This window comes from Pinus tabuliformis, chromosome 1_1 (assembly GCF_031772625.1).
Source record: "Pinus tabuliformis cultivar Carrire ecotype Pingquan chromosome 1_1, CPIR1, whole genome shotgun sequence".
Taxonomy (NCBI): domain Eukaryota; kingdom Viridiplantae; phylum Streptophyta; class Pinopsida; order Pinales; family Pinaceae; genus Pinus; species Pinus tabuliformis.
In genome coordinates this window covers 356,996,328-357,015,865 of record NC_142297.1, presented here as the reverse complement: position 1 = coordinate 357,015,865, position 19,538 = coordinate 356,996,328, and the positions used below count along the sequence as shown (strand labels likewise).

General features: G+C 36.8%; 1 protein-coding gene across 6 annotated transcripts; it reads left to right on the top strand.

Annotated features, from left to right (window-relative positions):
* Nucleotides 1–2,843: 2,843 nt before the first annotated feature.
* LOC149213067 (E3 ubiquitin-protein ligase UPL3-like) lies at nucleotides 2,844–12,779 on the top strand. Of its 6 annotated transcripts, XM_089391953.1 has the most exons (11): nucleotides 2,844–2,949; nucleotides 4,386–4,430; nucleotides 4,632–4,748; nucleotides 4,926–5,096; nucleotides 5,186–5,412; nucleotides 5,571–5,741; nucleotides 5,831–5,992; nucleotides 9,321–9,416; nucleotides 10,608–10,784; nucleotides 11,859–12,070; nucleotides 12,254–12,779. In XM_089391953.1, exons 5-7 carry the CDS (start codon nucleotides 5,362–5,364, stop codon nucleotides 5,990–5,992), a joined length of 384 nt encoding a protein of 127 aa, XP_089248079.1. In that variant the 5' UTR covers nucleotides 2,844–2,949; nucleotides 4,386–4,430; nucleotides 4,632–4,748; nucleotides 4,926–5,096; nucleotides 5,186–5,361; the 3' UTR covers nucleotides 9,321–9,416; nucleotides 10,608–10,784; nucleotides 11,859–12,070; nucleotides 12,254–12,779. The 6 variants fall into 6 exon arrangements, with proteins under 6 accessions (XP_089248079.1, XP_089248081.1, XP_089248078.1 ...); XM_089391955.1 differs by lacking the exon at nucleotides 11,859–12,070; XM_089391952.1 differs by having other exon boundaries at nucleotides 11,859–12,779.
* The last annotated feature ends 6,759 nt before the right edge of the window (nucleotides 12,780–19,538 follow it).

Here is a 19,538-nt window from a genome sequence, read left to right as displayed (position 1 = left end):
AAAATCAATAGCTAAAATTTACAATATTAAATATTAATTACATATATTGTCATATTGTATATATGCCATGGATAACAATAAAAAATAATGATTAGATCAAAGTTTCTCGCAACTAAAACAAAACTCCTAATTTTCACAAATGAAATTGACTAGGAAATGTTAGTCACAGATGGAGAACAATAAAATATGATTCACAAAAAAAACTTCCATGAACATAAACAATCTTAAAAAAGAAGAGCCTACTTAACTATTTTTAAAATAAATTTCATTTTTTTTTTAATTATTCTAAAAGAAAAGTTTATATAATCTTTATAAAAATTACAATTATTATTGATAATTAAAGTAAAGTTATGAAAATCATTTTAAAGTAGAGATGTTTATCATTAAGATAATTATAATTACATTCTTGCAACATTTTCATACAATCACATACAGATAATAACATTAATAGATTAAAAATGAAATTTACACAGTTGACACGATCTTGGATAGACTCCTGCGACACTTCTAGATGTGAAGTAACTAATTAAATTATCTGCCCTATTATGATATTATTGTTAAACATGAACATAATGTAGTGTACCCTCACTAATACCAAATTTAAAAAGAAAAACAAAAAACAAAAAAACAAAACAAAAACAAAAAATAACGAGTCACACATACTTAGGAAATATCAATTCCAATCCAAATCCTTGCAAGTTTGTTTGAACTTCACATAGAAGCCTTCACTTTAATAAAATGGTTTCATTCCACTAACATGCATCGTACCTTTGGCTTTCATCAGAAATGTAACATACTCATTGTAATTTATGCTGTAAACATTGGTTTGGTAACAAACAATGCAGACTCCTTCCGGAAGAGACTCAATTATGCTTCCCATATACCCTAATTGGTGCATCAGTGAGTCAGCTGTCTTAGTTTTCTTCCAACCTTGTCATGCAGCTACTTCTGGCAAGTAAGTTCCAACACTTCTATTATCTGAATCAATAAACTCAATAATGATGTCATGCTTCTCGATTACCTAATCCAAATAATTCGTTGCAAGCTTGTAATCTGCAAGGATGGAGATTGTACATTCTATGTTTGGAATTTTTGCACCCTCTATAGGTGGGGAGTGGTGACCAAGTAGGGCACTTCTAAGCTCGTAGTCTTTCAACCCCTTAGAAATACATGTGGCTTCCAATCAACAATTTTACCAAGGGAGGGTGGCTAGATTACGCGGCCTCGAGATGGAGCTTGGGCTTGCGCTACCTCTCCTTCCATTTGCACACCTCCCATCTCTTCCTCATTCATCACTCTCGCCCTGTCAGCTTGAGCTGCTTGTTGACCACAAAGACCACCACCTCAATGGGCACACCTGCTATAGCATGTCATCTCCACTGCCCAGAATTGATGAAACCTATGCCAAGACCTCACACCAGGGAAATTTACACAGCTGCTAACCACTCTTTGCAGACACACACTAAAATTTCTAGGTCTCGACCCTCGCACAAGCCTAGAGATAGCCCAATTTTCAAGGCAAGCCCAAAACCCCCAATACAAGGGGGAATTAACATAATTGTTTACATAGAGGAGTAAACACACTAAGGCCACAGGAACCTCGAAGCTTGGGGCAACAAACTACTTGGTTCATTACGACCCACTCTTGTTTCAGACAACCACTATATCTATGTAATGTGGACAATAGAGTGAGCCTCCGAAATTTGATCACGCTAAGTTGAAGGTGGATGCCCTGACCACTTTAGCTTCTCTCAACTAACGAGAGGTTGCACTTACCCCATGGGCGACAATGTCAAAAAGCACTGTACATTTTTCTTCCAACACCAAAAAAAACAATAACATGAAACCCAAAAAATTCCAAAAAAATAGAATTACCTCCAAAATTATGTGTACACTACTCGACTAAGAGCACAAAACTAGATGACTACCGATTATGACTAGTAATGCTACACGACTGCTATATTGCGCCAATCCCTTTGTAAACACTGACCCAAGATCCCAAATAAACAATTAAACAACTCGTGCTTGCGACACTTCCCTCGTTTGTCAATCTACACCAAACTCTAAACCCCACATGGCTCTTGAGAACAGCCCTCCATATAAAATGAAAAGGCAAATCCTTCCTAAATAAAACTTTTTAGATTCTCCTCACCACATCCAAAATCAAAGAGTAAAAACTAAAACAATCTCCAAAACATTAGCTGACAAACCACGTAGCATAATGTACTTACCATATTCTGTATCAATTGATGTCACACGAGAAATCTTGAATTGCCCGTAAACGACACTCGGCACTCTAACCGAGTCAATCACCCCCAACGAAAACGATTAATGATAAAATGAAATGGTAAAATATTAGAACTTTGTAATTATTAGTCCCTGCCATCTGGCATCCGGCAGGGACTATAGTAACCGTTCGGAGGGCTCACAGGGTTTTTTAGTGGTATTATTAGTTATATTCTAAAGTTTGCAGTTGAACTTCCGTTGGCCATCTTATTTGGCCTCTTCCCGAGGCGGAAGAGGCCGGACCATAGGTTAAACTGGTACTTACTCACAATCAAACCCCCCTGACCGTGTGCGGTTTCGTTTTAATGCTGACATTAATTCCTTAATGTTTAATGTTAAGTGCGAATGGGATACATATGCTAAGTTGCTTGTTCTTTTGCAGGTGTCGGCCGTATGCTCAAGGTTTTTGCAGGTGTCGGCCGTATGCTCAAGGTTTGCATGCAGGAGGTGTCCGCCTACCGGCTCGGCGGTTTTGTGCGATGAGATATTCAGATTCATTTGTTCCTGTTCCAAAGACTGCCATTAATCCCACCCACAAGCGTGCAGGAGATTTGCTACGTAACAGAGTCCCATGCTAAACGGAGAGAAGAGAGAGCACCTGCAGAGGCGATAGATCTTCTCTGAAGAATTCTCCAGTACTCACCGAGTCTTCGCTGCACTGCTGTAAGTTAGATACATTTGTACATAGGTTGGTCTAGAGCTAAATTGCTAATTGATACATGTATCATGAGCACTTCCATATGTGCAACCCTCAAAAATTGAGTTCTTGTAGAGAATTTAATACTACCAAATTATTTATCAATTGCTACGAAATTGGAAAATAATCCATCCTCAATACTCTTGAATATTGAATCTTTGAAAATCCTTTTAGAAACTGCTTCCAATTTAAAGAACGATGCATTTTCAATACCTATAGAGATTGAAGTTTTGAAATCCACATGAAAAAAATTCTAAAACATCATAATACGATTTTTCATGATACTCTGTACTCTGAGATTTGAGGAAGACAGAGTTCTTCCAAACTCTTTAATTAATTACGCAACTCTTTGGGTAGTTTTCTGAACTCAACAACATTTTACTCTACAGTAATTCATGTTTATATCCATGAGCAATTTATATGCCTTTCGCTCCTCCTCTGCGAAGCTCCTTTGTTTTTCCAATAGCCTATTCATTTTAACATGCTCTTCCTCAAACTAATGCCCCAATTCTGCCATAGAGGAACTATGGTACTCCATGCTTCGTAACTGCCTCTGAAATGGCCTTGAAAGCCCTTCCACAGATATGACGAAAAAGACATAGAAGAATACAAGATAGAAAGAGAGTTCTCTGAGCAATTTATATGCCTTTCGCTCCTCCTCTGCGAAGCTCCTTTGTTTTTCCAATAGCCTATTCATTTTAACATGCTCTTCCTCAAACTAATGCCCCAATTCTGCCATAGACGAACTATGGTACTCCATGCTTCGTAACTGCCTCTGAAATGGCCTTGAAAGCCCTTCCACAGATATGACGAAAAAGACATAGAAGAATACAAGATAGAAAGAGAGTTCTCTGGTCCGAGCATCCGACCTTCCGGTAACCTAGCCCTCCTTAAGACAACGATTTGCTAAAGGGATACAAGCCATTATTACAATAAACTAGAGTTCTGATGCGATAAATGAAGGGCTCCTTCTCTATGGCCTTCTTCACATTCGAATTGAAATCGCAGAGCCATTTCTTTCTGATGGCAAAGAAATTATGCGTTTGTGGGTTTCTTCAATCCAGGAAGAGGATGGACTTGAGTAGTAGTATTCCACCAGCTACAGTGCCCGGGTTTCAGGGTTCAATCTCCCTGATCACAGCTGTTAACCTGATGCGACCTTAGGTGGCCTGCTGTATAGCTTGCATGTGTTATGCTAGGGAGATAGGTGTTAGGCACATGGCCGTCATGTAGGGCCCACAAGGTGGATAAAAGTTTCGACTTTCATTTTTATTTTTATTGACATCGGTTGATTTTCTTATTTTTATTTAAATTTGAAATTTGATGTTGCATTGTCGTTTCTTAGTTGAGAGCTGGTACAGTTGAGAGCTTACTTTTGTTGGCATGTTATGAATCTGTGAAGGGGCGGACAAGCGGAGGAGGATCCGGCCATAATATTGAGATACATGTAAGTATATTTTCAGGGTTTGCTAAGGGGGATTGTAAGAGGGATGATGCCTTCGTGCTGGTGCTCTAATGGCAGTGCTATCTTATCTGGAATTTTTCTCCAGCGGTGTTCACGTACAGTCGCAAAAGTTGTATTTCATTAGCTTTTGTTTATATAGGAAAATTTAATCTTATGTTTGAGTCTGCTCTTGGAATGCACTAGAGGGTAGCATTGTCCACTGCTGCAAACATTTGCAAGAAGATTCCATCTGATGCAGCGGAATTTGTAATGGATGCTGTGCCAATATTGACAAATCTTCTTCAATTTCATGACTCAAAGGTAATCTATTTTTTGCATATTCTCCTTTCATATTTAACGTAGGAGTGCGTTTATAAAGATGGCATAGCGTTAAATTTATATTTGTTTGTGTTCTGTGTTCAATTTTTATTGATCCTTTGAATGTTTACCTTGAAGTACATTTCCTCCTCTGGCCAATGATAAATATTTGTTACGCAGGTGGTCGAAGATGCATGTATTTGTTTGACTCGGATTGTAGAATCTTTTGCCTCTTCTTCTGAGAAATTAGATGAACTCTGTAATCATGGCTTGGTTACACAAGCAGCAAGACTTATATCTGTCGGTACTTCTGGAAGTGGCCAGTCATCTCTTAGTACATCCACATATACGGTATCAACATAAGTGACTTATTTGTTAAAAAAATTGGAAGGTTCTGTTATAACTTATTGCATGGTCTCATATTATCAATTGGCTTGCAGGGTTTGATTAGGATTCTATCTAAATTTGCTGGTGGATCTGCTTTAGCTGCCAAGGCACTTCTTGATCTCAATATAAGCGGCATTGTTAGAGATATTCTCACTGGCACTAGAGGGTAGCATTGTCCACTGCTGCAAACATTTGCAAGAAGATTCCATCTGATGCAGCGGAATTTGTAATGGATGCTGTGCCAATATTGACAAATCTTCTTCAATTTCATGACTCAAAGGTAATCTATTTTTTGCATATTCTCCTTTCATATTTAACGTAGGAGTGCGTTTATAAAGATATTTGTTTGTGTTCTGTGTTCAATTTTTATTGATCCTTTGAATGTTTACCTTGAAGTACATTTCCTCCTCTGGCCAATGATAAATATTTGTTACGCAGGTGGTCGAAGATGCATGTATTTGTTTGACTCGGATTGTAGAATCTTTTGCCTCTTCTTCTGAGAAATTAGATGAACTCTGTAATCATGGCTTGGTTACACAAGCAGCAAGACTTATATCTGTCGGTACTTCTGGAAGTGGCCAGTCATCTCTTAGTACATCCACATATACGGTATCAACATAAGTGACTTATTTGTTAAAAAAATTGGAAGGTTCTGTTATAACTTATTGCATGGTCTCATATTATCAATTGGCTTGCAGGGTTTGATTAGGATTCTATCTAAATTTGCTGGTGGATCTGCTTTAGCTGCCAAGGCACTTCTTGATCTCAATATAAGCGGCATTGTTAGAGATATTCTCACTGGTTCTAGCCTGGTGCCAGGCATGTCAGGTTCCCTTGCTCTGGACAGACCCACTGATTAGGTACTTAAAATATTATCGTTCATCTGACTGTTATTCGTGCTGTGTTAAAAAGTTGAGACACATATTGACTATCCGATCTGAAACCACACGTGAATAGATTTTGCTTGAATGGTACTAGACAAATAAAATAAAATAGACATTTATCTGTATTGGAGAGTCAGGGAGTTTCATTTAGAATATTCCCATTATTGTTTTTCAAATTCTATGTTATTTCGACTTTTTAACTTCATGTGCTAGACAAATTATAAAGAAAATGCATATGCCATTGCTGTGGAACTCTAGTTTTTCTGTAGCAAAACTGAAGTAGTTATATCTTTCTATATGAACATGCATGCACCTGCCCCTCTGTCCAATAGCCTTCTTCTTTGTAGGAGAGTTCTATTGATTGCAAATCTCGTGTAGTGTCTTATTTCCAGGCATTTTGCTTTTGGTCTTTGTTAGTAGCTATGTAGTTACAAGAATGGCTGAGGCTGGAGTTTACCGGAAAATCTTTTGTTGGCAGAGAGTTCTAGGGATTGCAAATCTCTTGCAGTGACTTGTGTCCAAGTCCAAGCCTTTTGCATGTTTTGCATTTTGTGTTTTTTCATCTGCTGTCCAGGGTAGTGACAAATGCCCAAAAAATTGTTTCTTGTGGCTTGGATTGTAGGTGTGTGTTACCTGGCATAAAACTAGTCATGACTAACGAAATTGTCACAATTCAACCGGGAGAACTTACGTTTCTCTGTAAGTGAATAGCGAAGCTGTTGCAATTTTTAGTTCGAATGTCAGTCTATGCATGTTTTGCATTTTGTGTTTTTTCATCTGCTGTCCAGGGTAGTGACAAAACTGTAGCATTCCTATTGACCGAAATCAATCCAGAGCTATCCTTTAAACCTGATCTGAAGGTGTACAGTAGGGTTGCAAAGGGTTAGCTTCATTTCAACTGCCAGGTCCAACATACCTCAAATGGTGCACAACTGTCAATGGTGGCTTGTGGATCAAAGACTTTTAACATTTGCAGATGCTTGTGCTATGTATCTAGACTTGTCTATCAATCAACAACTACAACATTTCCCAAAATTTATTATTGATGAAATACATACTGTTAGGATTTTTATGCCACATATCCCACAATGGGGTGCAGGTGCAACCAAAATTCTCTTTTCCCATACATCATTTGAGCATAACTCATAAGCAGTGATGTGACTGTACAATAGGGATCTGTTGTTTTATTACAAGTTACTAATGCTACACCTCTGCCCAAACCCTAATAAGGTTACAACGAACTTGTGAGGGTACAAGAATTCCTCCTATGGCCAAACTTGGTCCTAGCAAACAGAAATAAATGCCATTGCCTTACAGTAGGGTTGCAAAGGGTTAGCTTCATTTCAACATTTCATAGATTATTGTGGTAATGCCAGAATTGTTCATGTGACACATATACACATGTTCTGTCTCTTACTGATGGCCATACTCTTGTCTATCAATCAACAACTACAACATTTCCCAAAATTTATTATTGATGAAATACATACTGTTAGGATTTTTATGCCACATATCCCACAATGGGGTGCAGGTGCAACCAAAATTCTCTTTTCCCATACATCATTTGAGCATAACTCATAAGCAGTGATGTGACTGTACAATAGGGATCTGTTGTTTTATTACAAGTTACTAATGCTACACCTCTGCCCAAACCCTAATAAGGTTACAACGAACTTGTGAGGGTACAAGAATTCCTCCTATGGCCAAACTTGGTCCTAGCAAACAGAAATAAATGCCATTGCCTTACAGTATGGTTGCAAAGGGTTAGCTTCGTTTCAACATTTCATAGATTATTGTGGTAATGCCAGAATTGTTCATGTGACACATATACACATGTTCTGTATCTTACTGATGGCCATACTCCGTTTTAAAAGCAGAGATCATTCTTCATAATACAGAAACTCACGAACTACTTTGAGTTTTGATAATGAAGTTAATAGTCACCCAACATTTATCCCTCAACACTACTAGTGAAAGATAAACTTGGAATTAGCCTAAAATTTGCTTCTATTTCATGGAATCTTTATGGTAACTTCAATATGGCTAATGTTAAAGAAGAGCTTGGCAATCTTCCTACAGGATGGCATATTCATTACAAATCAACTTGGCAAGCTAGAATTGTATGAATCAAATAGTGTTGGAAGGTTAATTATCGTTAAGGCCAGTATACCTTACCCAACTTCAGGCTTAACAAAGATACAACCCTTAATTCGATATTGTCATGCCTGTAGGAGAGTGCTTTCGAATGGTAGGCTAATAAAGCTAGTCAACATCAAATAATGTACAACAAAGGTTTTGCTCTTTATTAACAGGCTTTCGAATGGTAGGCTAATAAAGCTAGTCAACATCAAATAATGTACAACAAAGGTTTTTCTCTTTATTAACAGGTTTCCGACTTGAAGTTCCAACTACACTTTATGAATGAAATCACCAAATATGGTTATAAAATAGAAGAGCTTTAGTTCACAGAGAAAACAAAATGGGAAAACATCCATTTTTATCTCAAAGCAAAAACAAAAACAACACAGAGCCCTTCCCTCAACAGAATTTGTGACAACAACAAATGGTTCCAAAACGTAAATAAGGTGACCCGTCATACTTTGACCTCACAATCCACGATTCCACACTAGCATGAATGAAGATGACTAATTCCGAGGTGTCAACTCTGTGATTGCACCTTAACTGCTCACTGAGCATAAATAGTGCAATTAGCATCATTGTGAATAGATGAAATGAATGTATCTTTTATTTAACACCCAATAGTTTCACGGCAGTGTTCAATCAATTGGTTATACGCTTAATCCATTCCTCCAGTATTGGAATTGCAACAATTAAATCCAATTTCATGTTCGTGAGCCTCTTCTTGGCATCGAAGGGCAGTTATGGTCACACATTGTTACAGGGAACAAACTGAGTTTAAAAATGTCACAATTCAGAATCTGAAAGCACAAAAATACTTTCATCACTATTTCTTACAGTCAATCAGATTTTAACTCCACCTTATCAGATGTCATCTCTCAATGAACTAGACATGTAGAAACTGCTTTTCAGAATTACCCTGTGTCTGCGGTGCCTAATCTCAACACTTGTATTTAAATTTTGTGGACTGGTTTTCTGTTTAGGTACAGGAGACAATAACTGTACACTGTGGTTTCTATAGTGAACGTGGAGGCTTTGATATTGATCTTGAAGATAAAAGATTTATGAACAATTTTAAAGCTGTTGTGTCAACATTTATAACTCTCAAGTTATTCTGATTTGCTATTAAATCAGAGTAGTTCTGATTTAAGTGGATGAAATTCAGGTGTGCTATGTAGCATTTTGGGATGAAATCACATTGTTGGAACAAGAAGCAGAAGGAAAGAAACTTGGTGAGAGACTGAATGGTAAAATTCCAAAGGTCAGTCACAAGGTTTGCTGTTAAAATTTTTGTATTTATTCCATATTCGGGGTTTAATCTTGTTGAGATCATAAGAGGACAATGGATCTATTTTGATCTCTTCAACAAACGCTAATCCAGTTATCAAACAAGCAGATTTATAACACCACTTAATATAGATGAGAATAAGGATGTTCATATACCATTTCTCCATCCAACATAAGATAATTTTATTCATGTCCAACAAATGACCGCTAAAGTAAGTCAATGGGACTGCCGTGTCATTGTTGTTCGCAATCTGCCTTTCAGTGATCAGAGACTGAATGGTAAAATTATTGTATTTCTTCTATATTCTGGTTTTATTTTTTTTGATATTATAGGAGGACAGTGGATCTATAGTGATCTCTTCAACAAAACCCATGACCAAGGGAGCAATCCAGGCTTTGATGCTTACGAAGCCAATATCCCCTGCCAACTCTATGGCTTCCAGATCAAACCCCATGAACAAGGGAGCAATCCAGGCCCATAGCTGCTACAGCACCAACACTTCCATTAACCAAGGGAAACATTCTCAATTACTCCAAGCTTGTTCAAGAAGTACACCAACTTCATCCAGGGACAGAGAGAATGTCAACAGCTCAACCATAGAAATACGTAGGAGTCTCACTGCTCTGTTTCCACACACATTTATTATCATGATTGTACTTGATTAAATAATCCTGAAGCTACCCTGCTTCTCAACTTGCTATTATTGTATCGTGCACATGGCAATTTGTTTGGTAAGAAGTTACATGTTGAAAGCTGTTGCACAAGCATTGTGTCTTTTCCAGCTTTACATTGTTGAACATTTGGAGTTTCCGTCCGAACAGGCCAGTGATAGTCCTGTTAGAAGTGTGCTCTATGCTGTTCCAAGAGAGACAAGAAAGTTTCAAGGTTATAAGCTGCCTCCAGATACCAGATATTTCTGAGATTTTTGTGGGGGCCCAAATGTTTGAACTTTGGCCAAATATTGCTTTTGATTCAACAGTATGTTACGTGAACAATTTGTTCCGTATGCTTGGCTGGATGCATGACACTTTAACTGATTGTGAGTCTGATGTTCTAAACTGTTACATGGTTTGTCATATGCATAACTAAATACACTTACAATTTTTTTGCGGTGCCTAATCTCAACACTTGTATTTAAATTTTGTGGACTGGTTTTCTGTTTAGGTACAGGAGACAACAACTGTACACTGTGGTTTCTATAGTGAACGTGGAGGCTTTGATATTGATCTTGAAGATAAAAGATTTATGAACAATTGTAAAGCTGTTGTGTCAACCTGCACATTTGGTGGAGGAGATGATCTTTACCAACCTATTGGCATGTTACAAACATCATTAAAAAAGGTTTGTATTTATAACTCTCAAGTTATTCTGATTTGCTATTAAATCAGAGTAGTTCTGATTTAAGTGGATGAAATTCAAGTGTGCTATGTAGCATTTTGCGATGAAATCACATTGTTGGAACAAGAAGCCTTTCTAAGCTACCCTGGGCACCTAATTTCGCATTTACTACTGCCGCCACATCCATCATTCCATATGCCATTTGCTCCCCATGTCAGATCGATATGCCCATCATTAAATACTGGCCTGATCCAATCTGATCTTCAAGATTATTTCTGCACTTAGATATTGACATAGATGCTCCCCATGTCAGATCGATATGCCCATCATTAAATACTGGCCTCATCCAATCTGATCTTCAAGATTATTTCTGCACTTAGATACCAATCTACCACCAAGATTGCCCGATGTCAGATACATCACTTCTGCCGCCAAATACATCATTCCACATGCCATTCGCTCCCCATGTCTTATCGACCACTTCATTGCACCTCAAGTATTTTAGCTCCATTCACACTTAAAACCACCTTACAAACACATTGAACTTTTGTATAAATTGGCCTCCTCTGCACCTGGATATTCACATACACCTCCCCGCTTCACATAACATGGAATCCATTAGCATAAGCCAACTTACTGAACTCACAACATTGTTTCTCTTAGCACTTATTCTCATGATTCTTCTGATTATTGACATCGCAAAAGTCGAAAGACAAAGAAAAAAGAAACCAAAAAAAAATTAACATCTCTTTTGCATTATCTTACGCATTGTCTTATTTCCCCGCTTCCTTCTCTATTACAGATGTACAACGCAGGCTTCAAATATGCATTTGGGTCCGCCATGGCGTTGCACCTCGCATTTTTTATGCGTCTATCGTCTCTGCTCGACTGCAATGTGAAATAGTTTTGTCATTAAGGCTTTGCCTACCTTTTGCTCTTAGCTCTTTTTATTAAGCCATGCAGCAAAAATCAATGTCAGTTTGCTATCACTGAAACAATATATTCATTTGTGAGTTAGAATCTCTTTTGCATTATCTTACGCATTGTCTTATTTCCCCGCTTCCTTCTCTGTTACAGGTGTACAACGCAGGCTTCAAATATGCATTTGGGTCCGCCATGGCGCTGCACCTCGCATTTTTTATGCGTCTATCGTCTCTGCTCGACTGCAATGTGAAATAGTTTTGTCATTAAGGCTTTGCCTACCTTTTGCTCTTAGCTATTTTTATTAAGCCCTGTTGTGAATTAATCTGAAAAACAAAGAAAAGCAACTCGATGCAGCAAAAATCAATGTCAGTTTGCTATCACTGAAACAATATATTCATTTGTCATGGCTTTGGGTTATGATCTAATTGTCAAATGTTAGCAAGTTTAAATTTGCTCTTAGCTCTTACTACCACTTCTTAAAAACTGAAGCCTACGACATCCCATGTCCAAAGAATGCTTACCATGTATGATTTATATCTCTGATACAGGTGTACAACGGATGCTTCAAATATGCATTTGGGTACGCCATCACCGGCTCTGCTCAACTGCAGACAGCATGTATCTCTCGGCCTACAGTCAATGTCCGTGTCCTAATAACTTCATAAGTTAGATAAGAACTTGAATCAGATCGACTGCAGTGTGTAATAGTTTTGTCATTAAGGCTTTTGCCTACCTTTTGCTCTTAGGAAAGCAACTCGATGCAGCAAAAATCAATGTCAATTTGCTATCTCTGATTTCAACGATGCTTTTGTTAATGGGTGACACTTCTGGTATACAGAAGCTGCATTTTGCTTCTTAAAAACTCAGTTCCTTCCAATACTCTAAAAGTTTCACTTTCGGATGCACAGTATAAAATTTCTTAGCAGTAGCATCACTTGGTGCAAGTGTGGCATAACTGAACTTATAAATTTGCTATCTCTGATTTCAACGATGCTGTATACAGAAGCTGCATTTTGCTTCTTAAAAACTCAGTTCATTGTTTTATGCCATTGACTATATATTGATATGTGTTTTCCTCTACTTTGTAGTGCGTAATAGACAGGCTCAACTTGCTTCTTAAAAACTCAGTTCATTGTTTTATGCCATTGACTATATATTGATATGTGTTTTCCTCTACTTTGTAGTGCGTAATAGACAGGCTCAACTTCACGCAGGGACTCGCTGCGTCGCAGCTCCCCTTGTTTAAATTTAAAATCGAAAAATAAAACTTACAAATAAAATGAGCAAGGAAAAATATATTAAAAGTTTTATATATCAAAAATAAAAATCATTGTATATATAATAATAATAATAATGTATTAAATATTAAACAAATATGCTCATTTCATCCCAATTAATCAGAATCAATTACGCATGTAAACAACCCATGGAGATGATAATGTGAAACTATATTATAAGGAAAATGAATTTTATATATTAATATGCTATTAGTTTTTCAAATTTAATAAATTAGTAAAAGTATGCATATTTCATATTTATTTTAAAATTAACCTTTTTAAATAAAAATATTAAAAAAATATTTTGAAAATAAATATTAAAAATAATAATTTGAAAATAAATATTAAAAATAATAATCAATATTACATGAATTATTTTTATTTTCCTATAATGATAATAATCTTTACCACATGCCCACAGGGCTTTGGATTGACGGTGAATGGGTGCGTTGTTAAGGCACTCCTTGCGATAGGTCACCTGTTCAAATCCCCGTGGGTACTTAGGTTAGTATTAACTAGAAAAAAAATAATCCTTACCACATTTTTTAAAAATTCACATCCATAACACATTTATTAAAATGTTAGCTAAGGAATTAAATATTAAAACATTTATTTTTCACTTCAATTAAAACGACCATAAAAAGACTACTAGTACACATATCTTTTTATATATGATTGATATTTTGTTTTTTTAAATTTTAGATAGAAGGTGTTTTTTTTTGTGTGTCATAAATAAGGGAATTTCGTAAATCATTCCTTGAGCTCTGAAAACCACACGGTGGGTGGTGTGATCATAAGGCAATATCAAATATCAAGAACGAAATAGGTAATAAGAAAGGATAATATTCAGCATGAACAATCATTTCTATGTTTTTTAGCCTCGAAAGATCATATGCATCCCAGGGTTGATATCTCTATGCCTTATATGGATAAGAATCCTCTAATTATGGTGATAGAAAGTTCATCTATATTAATCATGGTTACAATTATTGGGAAAAAATGACCTCATGAAACTTATCCTTCAGATAGTGATAGGGATGTCTCACACTTTGAGGAGGTGGTATCGATGGAGCTTTCTTTGAAAAACATGGATATGAGAAGATCCGCAATTGTAATTGAAAAACCTGTAAGATGGGTACATGCCCATAGGAGAGAAGGGAAAAAAAAAACCTCTAAGCACCTCTAGTGTTTGATCTTCTCGCATAGGTTCACAGAAAAAAAATGTGATTAGTTATGTCACACCTGGTTAGAGGCATGAACTCCCAGGTTGTTACTTTTGGTATGTTGTTTTATATATGTACCCAATGTAATACATTTTCTATTAAGATAAACAAATGATTGGATATTACAAACAAACAAGAAAAGAGTTTCATAAATCAATTTGGTGTTTAACTTGATCCTAATCGAAGAAATTAAAATATTATTGCTATATTTTACACAAATAAAATAAAACCATCTTATAAACTTTATGTTAAAATGAAAATAAAAAATATGTAACTTGTAAACCTAAAGATAATTACAGCTCTAAGAATTTGACCCATCTTCATTTATGATAAATCTATAGATAAAATTAACAACAAAATCTTAACCACACCTTAAAATAATTAAAGTAAAGTGAAAATAGAAAATTAATATTTATTTAACATAAATAAATAATAAAAAAAATTCAATTAAGCATAAAATTAGCTCTAAAAGATACATAGGAGTATATATCTAGATTAATATGAATTATGCATGAACATAATTAAGCCGATAGGCTTTTTATGGTGAGATTCCTCCTCATGACACTGTAGCATATTTTTCGATCGCCAAAGAAGATACCATTTCCATGACTTGATCGACTCTGGACCTTCAATCTCTGATTTTCTCCACCTGAGATTCTTTGACTCTTAATAAACACGCACCAGCCACAAGGCAGATTATGACATCATAATTGTGCAAAGGAAATTACATCATAAATCCAGGGAGTGGTGCCTTCCAGGGCTAAGCCTTTCAACATGGGACAAGGGGTCGATTCTTTAGAATATTGCGCTACAAATTTTTCCAATGTGTAACACATGGGACCACATCACACGTCCCTTGGCCTTTATAGTGTTGTGGAATTGCAATCGACAATTTCAAAATGTAGCATTGGTTGCAGCCCCAAAACTTGCGATCTCCAATGACTGACTGGCCTGATCTATGTGGAGAGGAAATGAGTGAAGCCTCATTGTGACCGTGGTGCTAGCCCTCAAATTGAAGCCCTCTCTATTGATTATTTCCAATTTGAGGTGTAACCTTGGTGCATGACATTTCAATTCACTGATTGCATCGTTGATAACCTTTTGCATTTGTGCCTTGGTCATGTGGCTCTTCACGTGACCACAACATAGCCCCCATATCAGAGCCCTTAAATTAGAGGTTATCAATCAGAGTTTTCACTTCAATGAACAATATGCCTCAACCTATAATCACTAATCTCCTATATGTGACACCATCACTACCATGTATCTTCCAAGTGTCCCCTTTTGAATAATGCCACATCCCACCCTTGATGCCTTTGAACTCTTTGTGACCATGGTGCTAGCCCCTAAATCAGAGCCCTCTTTATTGGTGATTTCCAATCATAAGGTGTAACCTTGGTGCATGACATGTCAATTCACTGATTGTCTATCACCGATCACCTTCTGAATTTGGGCCTTCGTCATGTGGCTCTTCATGTGACCGTAGTCTAGCCCCTGTATCAAAGCCCTTCAATTGGAGGTTTCACTTCGATGCATAATACGCCTCAACCTGTGATCCCTAATCTCCCATATGTGATGCCATAATTACCACGTATCTTCCACGTGTCACCTTTTGAAAAATTCCATGTTTCACCCTTGATTCCTTTGAACTCTTTGTGACCGTAGTGCTAGCCCCCAAATCGAAGCCCTCTCTATTATCCATTTCCAATCAAAGGTGTAACCTTGGTGAATGACATGTCAATTCACCAATTGTCGATCATTGATCACCTTCTACATTTGGGACTTGGGCCTGTGGCTCTTCACGTGACCAAAGTCTAGCCCCCGTATCAGATCCCTTCAATCAGAGGTTATCAATTGGAGGTTTCACTTCGATGAAAAATACGCCTCAACCTCTCAACATTTATCTCCTGTACATGCCACCATCGCTGTCAAGTATCTACGACATGTCACCTTTTTAATAATGCCACGTGATTCCCTTTTTTGGACTATTGCGAACCTTTAAACTGTCAAATCTGATTGCCACATGTCAACCTTGTTGACACGTCATGATGACATCAACCTAACCATGTAACTTGTCCCAAGTAGTTGTTGGCTGCAACACATCCCTTAATGCATTCACTCATTGTTTCTCATGTGTCTCTTATCGGATCAGGTCTTTTTGATGCCACGTGTTCCTTTGGGAGGAGAGAGAAAATGCTCGATCTTCTTTGGTTTTGCAGACAAATCCTTTGTTAATTTGTTGTCAACCATCCTGACACGTTTACACTAGAGGTCCATTGTCGACGGTTTCATCATATATCACAACTCGCATATCGTGACTCTCAATATCGACACTTTTAAGATATGGCACATTCTTGGAAAGTTTCGCTTCAAAGCGAATGCAATGTTCTATTGTATTCTTTTTCATACCTCTCGAGGGTCCAGATATCAGAACGAATAGTGATCTCCAAAGTCAAAAGTTGGAACATGAAAAAACAAGGCATTTGGAGGCCAACAAGGATTGCTAGATATATGAAACAGATAAGGCAGTGACACCTCAAACTTGTGGGACATTCCTATTGGTTTATTGATCAGACGAACCTCTTTATAATAGATTTATATCAGACTAATAACATTGTGGAAATTATTTTCAAAAGTTCAGATACATGTAGCATTGGTCTTATATAATAATAAATAAATATCTAAATTCTGAATCTCTAAACTGTGTTATGGACCTCCAACCACTAATATGCAACCCTGATTGTTTGATCATACAAAACTTAAGTTTGAAATCACATCTGCCGCTTATTGTAGCTTTTGGAATACGACCTCTGATAAGATCCATTATCTATGCATGTATCTTACTCTCGCTATTTATTTTATCCACTAATTACCACTGGTTAGCTGACTATGTGCATTTAATGTCATTTTATTCTCCCTCATATGAAGATCATATGTTTTATGCCCTTGTACAGAGGCAAATTAATATGATCGATCGACCTTCTTTTTCCACAGATTTCCAAAATATTTGTTTTGGTGTCAAGGTTTCAATGCCTGAAAACTCTGATATATATTTAATCAATATGCCACATTTTTCTAATGATTGAAAATTAAAACCTAAACATTCATCTTGGTCTTGGCAACTACTGTATTCATTAATCTAATTAATGGACCAACCATGTGCAATTATTTTCGCTTTATTCTCGCTCGCACGAAATTGATATGTTTTATGCCCTGGACACTTTATTATATGTGTTTATTCAAAAGAACCACACTGACATGATGGATTGGACTATCGATTTGAAAGATTTTGAAAAGGATTCCTCTAATGTAAAAGTTTTAAAATCCCAAAACTCCAATGTATATTTAATCAATATTTCACATTTTCCTTTGATTAAGGTTTGAAACTTATCCACACATCCTAATGTCGAGGACTGTTCTATTCAATAATCTAATTAATGGCACACTTATGTGCATGTATTCTCAGTTTAATCTTGCTCAGATGAGCATATATGTAATTTTCTTTTTCATTGGTAACCTTGTGACCTCTACCATGTGTCCTCACTTTGATTTATTGCTCCATCTGCTTAGCTGGTAGATCGACATGTGCTCTATTTAGTCTCTTCACATCACACTATTCTACTAGCTTTTCGAGTTTCATTTTTTGTTGTTGTTACTATGCTATTGGTGGTCTCTTTTTGCTGCTCTTGTTGTTGCTACTGTACATCATGTTATTGCCTTCAACTGGTAACTGCATCAAAATTTCAATAACAAACAGGTATACACATATCGTCTTCTACAATCAAATGGAAAGTATCAATGTTTTCATACTGTGTAGATAGCTTAGAATACTATGTGCATTCTCACGACATACAACAAACTTGATTAGAGTTTCTGAAATGCCATATATAGACAACCAACTTTCTTTGGTTAAACATTTCAATTTTCCTTTCCCCTTCCCTTTGACCACTGGCAATAATCTAAATTGTATATCAGTCTTCTTTCAATTGGATCCAACTATGCATATCCTATGAACGACCATGCTCGTTGCTTTATTTTTGCTTCCCTTCTAGTGTTGACAACATTTTATGAGCTTTCACCTTTAAGGACACCTCTTTTCCTTGTTATCATGTAATTTTCCCTAACAAGAAATTCCATCACTTTCTTGCTTGTTGGCTCTACAACGATCCAATCATCACTCGTAATCATTGAACTCGACCTTCTTGCTTCCACAAAGACATTGTCCCAACTCTACCACATTTCTCTCTTCGACTGTATCTCTCAGCATAAAACTTTTCTTTCATCTGCTTACAATGGCCATGTCATCTATAATTCCCTCCAATTGGGCTCAATTACCATTCTCAAAGAAGTTAGTTGCATTTTTCTGCAAAACTATGCGTATGTTCACTCTTCACCATATTCTTGATGCTTTTATGTTCCTTCCCTCTCTCTGCTACTATCACTCTGATTAATTCCATGTTTCTTTTCTCTTTCTTTCCTTCTTTCTAGGACTGTGTAAATTATTTAACTATAACTTCTTTAACATCAAGCAAATTTGATTAGAGACCCGAACAATCTTAAAATTATGAAAATGTTGACATACCAACCGGGCTCTTGAACGTCACATGCCCCTACCTCATCTACTATTGCTTTGACACAAGATTATTCGTCGTCATCAACTCAGTTTTCCTCCACTCTGCCTGTTGCCATTCCATTCAGGGCACTAAGACCCTATTGTAAAAAATGGTCGATCCAAGGTAGCATGCTTGGAAAAACATTTGTTTGCTCCAACAACAATGCTCGAGGCTCCGAAAAGGTCTTTAGATTTGACATCAATGACTTTGCCAATAATACAATCCATCTCTCTACCTTTAGTGATCTGGCAGATTCCTTGCATGACCTTGTCCAAATTGGGAAGCTATACATGGTTTCAAATGGCACTGTGAAATGAACAAACAAAAATTACAACCATCTAGATATAAAATGGGAAGTCTCCCTCTCTGCAACTTCCATTGTTCAACCATCCTTAGCTAATTTTTTGACAATTCCTTTCCACCACTTTTGTTTCAAGTGTATAGATGAAATCAAATCTTCAAACCTCAACTCAATTGTCCACATCATTGGAATTGTTAAGTCCACTTCTCCAAATTCCACCATTCACTTAAGAGATGGCTCTGAAACACCTAAGAAAAATCTAATCTTGGAATACATTGTCTAGTTATAGTATCGACATCACCCTATGGGGGAAAACCTTGGGCAATCAACTCATTGAACTCACCTCTTCTGGTTCTTTGATCATGCTTGCAATCAAAGGGGGTTGCGTAATTGAATTTAATGAAAGAACTGTTGGGACT

Excerpts from the sequence above, each read along its gene's own strand:
- LOC149213067 (XM_089391957.1), top strand. The coding sequence starts at position 5,362 with ATGGATGCTGTGCCAATATTGACAAATCTTCTTCAATTTCATGACTCA. Across the intron at positions 5,413-5,570 it reads TTCAATTTCATGACTCAAAG|GTGGTCGAAGATGCATGTAT; the intron begins GTAATCTATTTT and ends TTTGTTACGCAG. Across the intron at positions 5,742-5,830 it reads TTAGTACATCCACATATACG|GGTTTGATTAGGATTCTATC; the intron begins GTATCAACATAA and ends ATTGGCTTGCAG.